General features: G+C 46.5%; 2 protein-coding genes across 4 annotated transcripts in view; both read right to left on the bottom strand.

Moving 5' to 3' along the window:
- The window catches only part of Ppp1r36 (protein phosphatase 1 regulatory subunit 36), a 20379-nt gene extending 18546 nt beyond the window's left edge, over positions 1–1833 (bottom strand). For both annotated transcript variants that reach the window (XM_059279645.1, XM_059279646.1), the window contains exons 1-2: positions 1672–1833; positions 75–139 (exon numbers count right to left, since the gene is read on the bottom strand). In XM_059279645.1, coding sequence (XP_059135628.1) covers positions 75–139; positions 1672–1740 — 134 coding nt within the window. In that variant the 5' untranslated portion in view covers positions 1741–1833. The remainder of the gene's footprint in view (positions 1–74; positions 140–1671) is intronic.
- Positions 1834–10940: 9107 nt separating this feature from the next.
- On the bottom strand, positions 10941–13762 carry Hspa2 (heat shock protein family A (Hsp70) member 2). Of its 2 annotated transcripts, none has more exons than XM_059279356.1 (2): positions 13592–13762; positions 10941–13338 (listed from the first exon to the last, which is right to left on the bottom strand). In XM_059279356.1, the coding sequence occupies exon 2, from the start codon at positions 13331–13333 to the stop codon at positions 11426–11428; it is 1908 nt and encodes a 635-aa protein (XP_059135339.1). In that variant the 5' UTR covers positions 13334–13338; positions 13592–13762; the 3' UTR covers positions 10941–11425. The 2 variants fall into 2 exon arrangements, with proteins under 2 accessions (XP_059135339.1, XP_059135338.1); XM_059279355.1 differs by having other exon boundaries at positions 13617–13761.

The following is a 13762-nucleotide window of genomic DNA, read 5'->3' as shown; positions in this document are numbered from 1 at the left end:
TCCCCCATCACCCCAGCCCCAGCACATGTAATTGTCATAAAAATGCCTTAAAATTTTTTTTGGTCAAACTTTACCTTCTAAATTCCAGAGTTTTGGTTTCATCTTTCCAGTACCACATTCCTAATCGTAATCCACATTGCTGTAAAATGAAATGATTGCATCAAATATAACAAAAGTTCACTTTACAACCCACAGGTCCCCATAACCTTTACTATTTTCTGTTATTCCCTTGTGAATTCTACCGAATTAACTTCGTTGAAGATGACCTTGGGTTTCTTTCTTTCTTTTCTTCTTCTTCTTCTTCTTCTTCTTCTTCTTCTTCTTCTTCTTCTTCTTTTTTTGTTTTTTTTTTGTTTTGTTTTTGTTTTTGTTTTTTTGAGACAGGTTTTCTCTGTGTAACAGCTCTAGCTGTCCTGGAACTCCATCTCTAGACCAGGCTGGCCTCGAACTTACTGCGCTCTGCCTGTCTCTGATAGGATTAAAGGCCTGCGCCGCCACTGCCAGGTGGACCTTGAGTTTCTGATCCTCGTGTCTCTACCTCTCCACTGGGATTACAGACAAGCACCGTTATACCTGTTTTATGTGATGCTGGGTGATCCGTATCCAAGGCAGGGGTGGGTGCACGCTAGGCAAGTATTCAACCAATCAAGTGACACCAGCCTTTCTTAGTTTTATTTTGTGTGTGTGGGTGTTTTGCTTGTGTGTCTATCTGTACACCACGTGTGTGTTATGCTGGAAGAGATCATAAGAGGGCATTGGATCTCGAGTTCGAGTTACCAACGGCCATGAGGCAATTTGTGGGTGCTGGGAATTGAACCTGGTTCCTTTGGAAGAGCAGCCAGTGCTCTTAATCGCTGAGCCATCCCTTCATTGTTTTGTGTTTCTACTTGGTGTCATCCTTTTTGTTTCAATAAGGAAAGGGAGAGAGGATGAAAGATGGAAAGTAGGAGAACAGGGAAGGGTTAGAAGGGAAGGGAAAAGGTGGAAAGAAGTGTAGCTCAAAGATGCCATACAGTAACCATTAATCTACACCTTTAAATTAAACTCCCATTAAAAAATAATGATAAACAAATAAATAAGCCAGGGAGTGGTGGTGGTGGTGCAAACCTTTAATCCCTGCACTCCGGGGGCATAGGGATGAGGATCTCTGAGTTCGAGGCCAGCCTGGTCTACAGTGTGAGTTCCTGGATAGCCAGGGCTACAAGAGAAACCCTGTCTCGTGGGAGGGGGCAATAAGAGGCGAGGGGAGACAGCCGGCTCTAAAGTGTCCCTGACCTTCAGGGACAGAATTTCACACAGGGGGACAAACAACCAGCCTTTCTCCCCCCATCCTCCCCCCCCCCCCCCAGTCCAGAGCAGGCATGCTTCTAATGCAGCAGGACTACCTGTCTCACAAGCTAACAGAGAGGAGTGGGCTTTCATGATAGTCTACATATCTGCGTGGAACGTCAGATCCAATTCACTTCTGACAACACACCTCTCTACTTCTGTGTTTGGAGGCAAATATGCCCTCACTGTTCCTGAGAACCGTGAGCACAGGAGCCCGAGCGTCCCGGCTTCCCCATCCAGTCCCGCAGGGCTCCCACGGTGCCTGCTACACCTCCCGCCCCGTCGAGGGCGGCTCCCGGTCAGCACTGCCCGCCTGTCACCGGCCCCGAGAGCCTCACTTACGTCCAGCCGGGTGGAGGATTGCCCGTCGAACTGCTTCCTCCTGGAATAAAACTCCGGCACCGACAACATGGTGTCACCTCCGTGAGCACCCCACAGCGGTCACCAGGGATACGGCCACGCCGCGGGCGGGCTGGCGCCCGAGGGGCGGGGCTTCCGCCGGACGGAGGGCCGGGAGTGCTCTGCCAGCCCCCCACCTCCCCGCTGCCGGACTTGACATTTACTGCGGTGCCCGGATGAAAACCATCACCACCCTATGCTTTAATCGGAATAACTAAGTACGGTCGTATAGTAAAGACCTGTTCCAAACTGCCATGGCTAGCGCGATGAAGCCGAAACATTGTTGGACCTAGGTTGATTTGGAGAGTTCGTTTAGTGGAAGGGACTATGGGCACGGAAATAAAATATTCTGAACAGTTCTTTTAACTAGTGAAAGTTGGCTTTAACCCACTTCTGAAAAGTCAGAGGTCATGGGAATTTTTGATTAACGTGTGTGTGGGGGGGGGGGGGGCGGAATAAGTTAGGGTTACTGCTGCTATGATGAGAAACCATAACCAAAGCAACTTGGAGAGGAAAGGGTTTATTCAGCGTATACTTCCACATCACAATTCATCATCAGCAAAGGAAGTCAGGACAGGAACTCAAATAAGGCTGGAACCTGGAGGCAGGCGCTGATGCTGAGGCCGTGAGGGGTGCTGCTTACTGGCTTGTGCCTCACAGCTTACTCATCCTGTTTCTTATAGAACCCCAGTGGCTGCTCTTCCAGAGACGCTGAGTTCAATTCCCAGCAACCACATGGTTGCTCACAACCATCTGTAATGAGATCTGGAGCCCTCTTCTGGTGTGCAGGCATTCCTGTAGTTAGAACACTGTATATAGGGCTGGAGAGATGGCTCAGGAGTTAAGAGCACTGGATGTTCTTCCAGAGGACCTGGGTTCAATTCCCAGCACCCACATGGCAGCTCACAACTGTCTGTAACTCCAGTTCCAAGGGATCTGACACCTTCACACCAATGCACATAAAATAAAGTTTAAAAAAATTTACTTATTAAAAAAAGAACACTGTATATATAATAAATAAGTTTTAAAAGAATACTAGGAGGTGGTGGCGCATGCCTTTAATCCCAGCACTCAGGAGGCAGAGGCAGGAGGATCTCTGTGAGTTGGAGGCCTGCCTGGGCTATAGAGTGAGTGCCAGGACAGGCTCCAAAGCTACACAGAGAAACCCTGTCTCAAAAAAAAAAAAAAAAAAAAAAAAAAAAAAGCTCAGGACCACCAGCTAGGGCTGACCCCACTCACAACAGACTGGGCCCTCCTCCATCAAACACTAATTAAGAAAATGCTCTGAAGACTTACCTATAGCCCAATCTTATGGAGGCATTTTCTCAGTTGAGGCCCCCTTCTCTCAGATGACTCTAGCTTGTCATGTTGACATAAAACTAACTAGTACAAGCCAGGTGGTGGTGGAACATGCCTTTAATCCCAGCACTCGGGAGGCAGAGCCAGGAGGCAGAGGCAGGTGGATCTCAGTGAGTTAGAGGCCAGCCTGGCCTTCAAGGTGAGTTCCTAGTTAACTTGAGCTGTCTCTGATGTATAGAGAGACCATGTCTCAAAAAAAAAAAACCAAAAACAAAAAAACAAAACAACAAATACCAAAACCTACCCAGTGCAGTATATAAACATTAGCCTTAATAAGTACTCAAAATTAGTGTTGCTCAAAACAAAAGCAAGACTGACTTGCTCAGAGTTGATGGATATTCAAGTGAGTTTATGTTCACTTCAGGTCACCAACCTGTTCTTTCTCTCTGCAGTTGAACTGAAAGGAAGACTGGGTTATGTTCCCCCTCCTATATAAGCAATGCTAGATGAAGAGGCAGGCAATTGGGAATGCCTAATGAGTCTGCTTTTGTATCCCCACAGCTGAATGGGAATGAGAAGCGCAGTAAATATGCCCATAAACTTTACAGTTACAGCCATTGGCACGTCACTGCCTGCCCTAGTCTCCCAGTCACTGGTTATGGTGGTCTAAAACTGTAATCAATAAATCCCTGTCCTGTTCACTGAATCAGTTCTACTTGTTGATGAGGTTAATTTAAATGCATGGAAACCCATCTGTAGCTAGAAGTTTTCCTGTGTCCCACCTGGTCCACAGCCGCTCAGACCCAAGTAAACACACAGAGACTTCTAGTAATTAAAACTGATTGGCCAGTAGCCAGGCAGGACAAGCAGATGAGGAGAATTCTGGGTAAAGGAAGGCTGAGTTAGGGGGACACAAGCCTGGCGTCCAGGGAGCAGCATGTAATGGCACACAGGTAAAGCCAAGGAAAACGTGGTGACATATAGATTAACAGAAATGGGCTGAATTTAAGTGTAAGAGCTAGTCAGTGGTAGGCCTGAACTAATGGCTGAGCAGTTTTAATTAATATAAGCTTCTGAGTGATTATTTTATAAGTGGCTGTGAGGTCTGTGGGGCTGGGCAGGACCGGAGAAAAATTCAGCTACACCCACCTGTACACCTCCAGTGCTAGTCTGAGGCTAAGGGCCAAGTGGGCTTACTTACTGAAAGGGAAAGAGAATGTCCCAGATGCCAACAATTATTTAACAACCAGTACTTGCAAACCGGAGTGGAGCGAACTGGGAGAAAATGAGATAAGGTTCCAGGAAAGACTAAGACCAAGGAATCTATTATTCCGCAATCAGCAGAGAACGTAAGGATAACGTTCTGCAGACAGCCCACTCAATGCATTCAGTGCTAACAGAACACCAAAGGTTTTGTAGACCTCACCATCTCTAACCTCAGTCTAAACTAAGGTGAAAGGAAGTTCCTGCGAAGTTAAAACATATAGGATCAAGATGCATAAGCAGGCATGGCGGTACGTGTCTGGAATCCCCGCACTCTGGAGGTGAGCTGGAGGCCAGCCTGGGCCCACATGGTAGAAGTGAGAGCTCGCTCATCCCCCACCATCCGTATGCACAGGGAAGCACATGCCTACACACACATGCAGTATGAAAGGAACAAACTTCCTAAAGTTCATACTGTTATAAAAAAGAAATACAAAGTTACTTTCTAAGTATTTAATACTCCTAAGTACCCTGCGAGAGAAAGAGTTGTTTGTGCCTAATCAAGAGAAACTCCTTAAGATCTTATTGAAACTAAAAAGCAGGGTTTGAAGAGATTAATGTCATTCTTGCAGAGGACCTAGGTTTGGTTCCCAGCACCCACATGGTAGCTTATAACTCCATCTCTAGCTTCAGGGATCAAACCTTGTAGTGGATAGCTGTTCTGATTATGACCTTGAAGCACTGCCCCCAGAGAAGCAGCAGGTAACTGCTATACCTGCCTCTGACCTTGAAGTACATGCCCCTAAGGTGTGGCCTCTCGGGACCCTTAAGACCTGGGATGCGCCGGACGGTGGTGGCGCACGCCTTTAATCCCAGCACTCGGGAGGCAGAGCCAGGCGGATCTCTGTGAGTTCGAGGCCAGCCTGGACTACCAAGTGAGTCCCAGGAAAGGCGCAAAGCTACACAGAGAAACCCTGTCTCGAAAAACCAAAAAAAAAAAAAAAAAAAAAAAAAAAAGACCTGGGATGCATGTAAGTGGTACTCTCTTCACTGCCTCGTGGTTTGGATGCGGAGGCGGACCAGGCAGATCTTGGACCAGGAAGAAGATCATCGTGGACCATAGCTCGGTTTTTCAGGCTGTAGTGAGTTTTATCTTCTAATAAATTCCTTTGCCTGTTGTACAGACTCTGCGGATTTCTAGCAATAAAACCTCCTCTTCTGACCTCCAAGAGCAGTAAGTACACACACTATATACATACATACATAATACATACATACATACATACATACATACACACAAAACACTCATAATACATTTTTTTTAATTTAAAAAAACAACAACTAAGAGCATGTAACACAGAACAAAGTTTCTGGTCTCAGAATTTAAGACCTGGCATTAACTGGATGTAAACATATACTTGTGCTGGGCATGGTGGCACATTTAATGCCACTAACACTTAGGAGGCAGAGGCAGGCAGATCTGTGAATTCCAGGCTAACCCAGGACAGCCAGGGCTATATAGACACTGTCTCAAAAAAAAAAAAAATTCATATTCTTATTTAGTGAAAAAATCAGATAGATTTCCAGTATTGTAATTCTGCCATGAAAGAAAAGAACAATGCTTGAGACGACCATGGGGGTGCATGCCTGTATTCCCAGCACTGGAGATACTGGGGCAGGAAGACCAGGAGTTCAAAGCCTGCCTGGGCTACATAGCAGGTTAGAATCGAGAAACAAAACACTTGTGATGCCAAATAGGGCATAAACATTCCTGCTCGTTTTCCTGAACTTCACTTTGCAGCCAGCCTTCCCTGCACTGACAGTGGAAGAGTGCCCATGGCATCCTGGTTCTTTCTAAAGACAAGACATTTTAAAACTAACTTCGGTCCCACGAAACCAGAAATGCAAATCTTTTTTTTTTTTTTTTTTTTTTTTTGGTTTTTCGAGACAGGGTTTCTCTGTGTAGCTTTGGTGCCTGTCCTGGAACTCACTTGGTAGCCCAGGCTGGCCTCGAACTCACAGAGATCCGCCTGGCTCTGCCTCCCTAGTGCTGGGATTAAAGGCTTATGCCACCATCGCCCAGCTGCAAATGTTCTAAAAATGGCTGCATTCCAAGAGTCATACCAAGAACAAAACTGGCCGGGCAGTGGTGGTGAATGCCCTTAATCCAAGCACTTTGGAGGCAGAGGCAGGCAGATCTCTGTGAATTTGAGGCTAGCCTGGTCTACAGAGCGAGTTCCAGAATGGCCAAGGCTATGCAGAGAAACCCTGTCTCAAAAACAAAACAAAACAAAAACGAAAGGATAAAACTGGATTCTTTCAATGCCCTGTAATTTTTACTCAGGAATGAAACTTTGTATATGATTTCTAGTTGAGAACATTTACTCATGCCTATTTATGCATGCATTAAGCATACAGAAACAATAGAACATTCCTACTCATTTCTTTTTTAAAAAAGATTCATTTCTTTCTTTTTTAAATTTTATTTTTTATTTTATGTGCATTGTTGTTTTGCCACGGGTGTCAGATCCCCTGGAACTGGAGTCACAAACAGCTGTGAACTGCCATGTGGGTGCTGGGAACTGAACCCATGTCCTCTGGAAGAGCAGTCAGTGCTCTTAACCACCGAGCCATCTCTCCAGCCCCTTAAGATTCATTTTGTTATTTTAATTATGTGTGTGTGTATGTTATATGCACATGAATACAAGGGCCCATCCAGGTCAGAGGTGTCAGGTACCTTGGAGCTGAAGTTACAGGCCGAGGTTATCCACATGATGTACTGGAAACTGGACTCAGGTCCTCAGGAAGGTCAGTATGTGCTCTTTACTGAGCCATCTCTCTAACTCCTCCTGTTCTTTTGTTTTTGTTTTTTTTTGAGACAGGGTTTCTCTGTGTACCTCTGGCTGTCCTGGAACTCACTCTGTAGACCAGGCTGTCCTGGAACTCATGGAGATCTGCTTGCCTCTGCCTCCCAAGTGCTGGGATTAAAGGTGTGTGCCACCACTGCCGGGCTGCCTCTCTTACTCTTATTTCTTAATCTTAACATGCATATTCCCTTAGCAATGGTCTTGAAATATGGTTATGAGTTTAAATCTTTACTCACATTCATTTATGTGTACATGTGTATGTGTGTTATAATAGACAGGTGGAGTGTCAGGGACAACTTGTGGGAATTCTCTCCTGTGATGCAGAGCCTGAGGATGGAACTCGGGTGCTCAAGGTTGTCTTGTTTTTTATTTATTTCCAGTATCCAAAGGCAAGGGGAATATGCTTTACAACACAACTTCTACACCTACAGTTTAAAGTGGGAATGTTAGCCGGGCGGTGGTGGCACACGCCCTCCTTTAATCCCAGCACTCGGGAAGCAGAGCCAGGCGGATCTCTGTGAGTTCAAGGCCAGCCTGGCCTACAGAGCGAGATCCAGGACACCAAAACTACACAGAGAAACTCTGTCTCAAAAAACAAAAAACAAAACAACAACAACAGAAAAGATAAAGTGGGAATGTCCTCTATGCCTGTCCCCTTAGCTTCACAAATGATCTTCTTATTTCCTCCACATGTTCAGATTGCACTCCTGTTTAAGATGTAAGATTGACAGCTATGGGGTTGAGGATGTAGCTCAGTTGGAGTGCTTGCCTAGGATGCACAAAGCCCTGGTTAGATCCTCAGCACAATACTGAAAAAAAAGTGAGGGGCTGGTGCGAAGGCTCAGGGGGTAAGGTGCTGGCTGACAAGCCTCAGTTCAGTCCCTAGGACTGACTCCTGTGGTGGAAGGCGAGCCCCCTCAAGTTGTCTTCTGACCTCCACACGTGCGCCGTGGCAGGAATGCAAACACACACGCACATAATCCAACTGTCATTTTGAAAAAAAGACCGAGGCTGGAGAGATGGCCCAGTGGGTAAGAGCACTTGTTGTTCTGGCAGAGGATCCAGGTTCAATGCCCAGCACCCACCTGGCAGCTCACATCTGTCTGTAACTGCAGGTCCAGATCCCATGCCCTCTTCTAGCCTCAGTGGGTACACACATGGTGTAGCTATACATGCAGGCAAAATATCTACATAAAAATTTTTTAAATATAAAAAAATTAAACGATCAATAATTCTCAAAAAGTCTTCTCCTTAAGCCTCCATTGAACATTTAATGTGTGATGTATTAAAAATTCTATTATGTTAAGTTTTATGTAAGTAACAATATCTCCTAAGGTACCTGTAAGTTTTAATGCCTTTCCGTTACACATATAAAACTGTACAAGAAATTTAAAGTCAGAGTGTTTAAAACGTCATCTATCTCAAATACTGTAAACATCATTATATCTTATTTGGACAGAGTATCTCCATTTTATCACCTCAAAACAGAGACAAAGTAATCAGATGTTCAGATACAAATGTGCCTGTTTTAATAAATTCTTGTTTTAGCCTTTAGCTTTCTATTTGTAAGCATAGGGCATTTGTGTTAGCCACCCCAGCTACTAGCTGGAAGTTCAAATGATGTTAGTTATTCCCTGAACTGTAATTTAATGCCCCCCCCTAAGAGCAAGCATTGTTTCCACTGTTATATGACCAGGGCTAGCCTAACACGTGGTAAGGAGCTCCCAGGTGCTCTTGAGTTACCAGTTTCAATTAACTCTTGGAAACACTAAATGGCTACTTTTAGTGGCATTATCTGAGTAATATTCAAATCTAGATAAATTTGAGAAGATAGAATTAAAAATGTAAAAGCCTACACAAAAAGGCTGGTTTACTTTTCCAAATACCAATAAACGAGGTATCTAATACATGGAGGCTAGTGTAATAGTGAGTGGATGGAGGTCAGACCACAGTAACTTTGGTCATTGAGACCTTAGAAATCTCTTCTAAAGTGAGGCCTGAAATCAATCATACCAACTCGCAGTTGTAGAAAGGCCTTATTATTTGAAATTAGAGCAGGGGTATTTTCATCAGAGGTCTGGGGATATTGAATGCTCAGCTAGCATGAACAAGGTGCTGAGTCCAATACCGCCTTCCGGTCCTCCACTCCTCAGGACAGGTAAATAAAAATAAAAACAAAATCCTTGAATTCATAAAGGACTAATAAAAGAACAATATATAATGAATACTGTCCTGGTAAAACTCAAGTAAAAAGTCACTTTAAACCTTTAATCCCAGCACTTGAAAGGCAGAGGTGGGTGGATCCCAGTGAGACCAGCCTTGTTTACATATGAGTTCCAGGACAGCCAGGGCTGTCTCAAAAAAAAAAAAAAAAAAAAAAAGTCACTGTAATCCCATCATTTGGGAGGTGAAAGCAGGATCAAGATTACAAGGTCATTCTCAGCTACACAGAGCTTCAGGTTAGCCTGGGCTACTTAAGACACCGTCTCAAAAACAAAGCATTCTAAATCTATTAGCATCAAAGTACTTTATCAAATGTGCATGTGATGGTCTGTGTAGCCTTGTTTCACAGCATCTTTTAATGCTCATTGCTGGAAACTTTTTTTTATGAGTGTAAACTTAGTGTTACACTCATAAATTAATCCGCCTTTACATTTATGGAGTATGGTGTAATCTTTGAAAATTTTCTAATTTTGGAAACAATTTCACAACTGTCCATTTATCTTCCTTCTTCCACCTAAGTGAGGCTTGCTAAAAGATCTATCTATACCTAAGGGTCACCTATAATGTGAAGGTCATTACCAAACCCAATAGCCTTAGATTAACTTGTTTCCTAATTTTTAAATTAACTTATACTATTACTCCAAAAATAAACCTCTGTGAATAATGAAGGATCCCCTATTAAACTGAAAATATAGCTTCTAAAACTCATTAGTATTTTAAAAATAACATGAAGAAAATTTTTATCATGTTAGGAAGATATTAAAATGTCTATGTGCTGTTAAAACTATGCATTTCAAATCAAACTACTAAATTTCTTCCAAGTTCCCCTTAAAGGAGCTTTTAAACATAATTCCATTAAAATCTAAATGGCTCAGCCGGTAAAGGCACTTACCACCAACCTGAAAACCTGGGGTCAATCCTGGGGACACACAAGGTGAAGAGAGCCACTCACACAAGTGCCCACCCCCAAATAAACAAATGTGATGGGACCATTTAACTATAGTAGTGATTGGAGACAAATATAAAAGCTCTTAAGATCTTCAAATCAGAAAAGGAACCACGTCCCAAGGAATTACGGCTGTCAAACCAGCTCTTACAGAATTTGTCATAAGCTTGGCAGTTGAGCTGTTTTATAGGAAGTTAAAACAAGCTTGACCAGACTTGGACTCAACATTAAACACTTTTAAACTTGCCTGCTGGCTCTTGTTCCAGGAACCTGTATGTCACAGGGTGCAGGTTTCTATCCTCCCTTTGGCTATATGAAAAGATGCTGTCATTTTTGTTACTCTAGAGAAACTCTTTTATACAGGACTCTGGAACACAGTGTGTATTTTCCTGCAACATTAGGTAAGTTTTTTGTTATTGTTGTTTTAAACTTGGATACTAAATCTAGGGCTTAGGAGTTAAGATGCACTTGAAGATCCCATCAGGTTTCTGTATACTAAATGGGGGAGGGCACGGTTACCAAGATTCTTCACCCCTTAAACTGTTGGTGATTCGAGGCAGGAACTTCATCTGAGAATTAGAGAAAATTGGATTAGATAAATTTCACATCATACTAGATTAAAGATCAATGTAAGTAAAACATGGGAAGAAGAAACTGAAAACTCCAGACAGCAATTTTGAGATCAATTTCAGCTTTACTTTAAATGTGCATTTATGTGTTTACAGAATATACCTGTCTTTAAAATTACTGCAATGTTTACTTTATTCTCAAAGTAGTACATAAAAATAAGGAATTCAAGCTCCTCTGTATTTAGTGTTACCAAGCTTCCACAGGACAGGTGTGCAAACATCAGGTTTCCCATTTCGAGCAAATCTCCACGTACAAACTAAGCTTAACCAAAAAAAAAAGCTCAACTCAGCAATCACTTAAAATGCATTAAAGAGAAACCTCATTTTCCCCTCCAATCAAACTTGAGAACTAACCTTTTGTAACTAAACTAAGTTGTTGCACCTTTCCTCTCGCATGTATGCACCAGGCCAAAGACTTCCAACAACAGATCTCACTTGGCACGAGGACATTTCAAAGAAACCAAAACAAAAGGGGAAGGGGGCGGGGGAGAAAGGAAAAGAGGTTTACGCGAACTGCAGCGCGAGCTTAGTTAGTCCACTTCCTCAATGGTGGGTCCTCCAGAGGAGCCGCCGCCTCCGCCGCCAGGACCGCCTTGGTAAAGTTTGCTGATGATGGGGTTGCACACTCGCTCAAGCTCTTTCTGTTTGTGTTCGTACTCATCTTTCTCTGCCATCTGGTTTCGGTCGAGCCAGTTGATCACCTCCTGACACTTGTCGAGGATCCTGTTTTTGTCCTGCTCGCTAATCTTGCCCCTCAGTTTCTCGTCTTCCACCGTCTGCTTGATGTTGTAGGTATAGGACTCAACTGCGTTTTTGGCTGCCACGCGATCGCGGTTAGCTTCATCTTCCGACTTGTACCGCTCTGCCTCCTGCACCATACGGTCGATGTCGTCCTTGCTCAGACGACCCTTGTCGTTGGTGATGGTGATTTTATTTTCTTTACCGGTGCTCTTGTCGGCAGCGGTGACGTTAAGGATGCCGTTGGCATCGATGTCGAAGGTGACCTCGATCTGGGGGACCCCACGGGGTGCTGGGGGGATCCCAGTCAGGTCGAACTTGCCCAAGAGGTTATTGTCCTTGGTCATGGCCCGTTCGCCCTCGTACACTTGCACCAGCACGCTGCTCTGGTTGTCTGAGTAGGTAGTGAAGGTCTGCGTCTGCTTGGTGGGGATCGTGGTGTTCCTCTTGATGAGTGGGGTCATGACACCGCCAGCTGTTTCGATGCCAAGCGACAACGGAGTCACGTCGAGTAGCAGCAGATCCTGCACATTCTCCGACTTGTCGCCGATGAGGATAGCCGCCTGCACTGCGGCGCCATAGGCCACCGCCTCGTCGGGGTTGATGCTCTTGTTCAGCTCCTTGCCGTTGAAGAAATCCTGCAGGAGCTTCTGGATCTTAGGGATGCGGGTGGAGCCGCCCACCAGCACTATCTCCTGGATCTGGCCCTTGTCCAGCTTGGCATCGCGCAGAGCCTTTTCCACCGGCTCCAGGGTCCCTCGGAAGAGGTCGGCGTTGAGCTCCTCGAAGCGGGCGCGGGTGATGGACGTGTAGAAGTCCACGCCCTCGTAGAGCGAGTCGATCTCGATGCTGGCCTGCGTGGACGAGCTCAGGGTGCGCTTGGCGCGCTCGCAGGCGGTGCGCAGGCGGCGCACGGCGCGCTTGTTGGGCCCAATGTCCTTCTTGTGTTTGCGCTTGAACTCCTCGGCCAGGTGGCTGACCATACGGTTGTCGAAGTCTTCGCCACCCAGGTGGGTGTCGCCGGCCGTGGACTTCACCTCGAAGATGCCGTCCTCGATGGTCAGGATGGACACGTCGAAGGTGCCACCGCCCAGGTCAAAGATGAGCACGTTCTTCTCGCCGCCGGCGCAGCCCTTCTTATCCAGGCCGTAGGCGATGGCCGCCGCCGTGGGCTCGTTGATGATGCGCAGCACGTTGAGGCCCGTGATGGTGCCCGCGTCTTTGGTGGCCTGGCGCTGCGAGTCGTTGAAATAGGCGGGGACCGTGATGACCGCGCTCTGCACCTTGCCCCCCAGGTAGGCTTCGGCGATCTCTTTCATCTTCGTGAGGACCATGGAGGAAATCTCCTCGGGGAAGAAGGTCTTCATCTCCCCTTTATACTCCACCTGCACTTTGGGCTTCCCACCCTCGCTCACCACTCGGAACGGCCAGTGCTTCATGTCCGACTGCACTGTGGCGTCCTCGAACTTGCGCCCGATCAGCCTCTTGGCGTCGAAGATGGTGTTCGTGGGGTTCATGGCCACTTGGTTCTTGGCGGCGTCGCCGATGAGGCGCTCCGTGTCGGTGAAGGCCACGTAGCTGGGGGTGGTGCGGTTGCCCTGGTCGTTGGCGATGATCTCCACCTTGCCATGTTGGAAGACCCCCACGCAGGAGTAGGTGGTGCCCAGGTCGATGCCGATAGCCGGGCCGCGGGCGGACATCCTGACTGAGAAAAACAAAAAACAAAGCCCCCCCCAAAAAATATATAACCAGGCACAGCGACGTTAGGACGAGGGTCAGGAGAGGCAAGCCCGGACCCCCAGCCAACGGTCGCCGCCGCGCACAACTATCCACGAGCGCGATCAGCGTCTCCCGGGGCTCCCGAGGCTGGGTCCCCGCTCTTATAGTCGCCTCCCCCCCCCCAGCTGCTTTCTGCAAACTCCCCGAGCCAATCCGCCCCCGGGACCGCCCGCACCGACCCGTCCAGCTCCCCCACAGGCTTGCCTGGTCGGAGTGACCAGCCGGTGGTCCAACAGATATCTAGATGGGTGAGGGGCGGGACTCCGGCCCCGGGCGGGGAGATCGAGGGGCGGCCGTTATGCAAATGACACCCCGCCCAGTGCCTCCGGCCGCTTGGGGGCGTTAGGCTC

Source organism: Peromyscus eremicus, chromosome 14, assembly GCF_949786415.1.
Source record: "Peromyscus eremicus chromosome 14, PerEre_H2_v1, whole genome shotgun sequence".
NCBI classification, from domain to species: Eukaryota; Metazoa; Chordata; class Mammalia; order Rodentia; family Cricetidae; genus Peromyscus; species Peromyscus eremicus.
This window is presented reverse-complemented; position numbering and strand designations above follow the sequence as displayed.

Bases quoted from the DNA above. Each gene is read 5' to 3' on its own strand.
- Hspa2 (XM_059279356.1), bottom strand. From the start codon at position 13,333: ATGTCCGCCCGCGGCCCGGCTATCGGCATCGACCTGGGCACCACCTAC.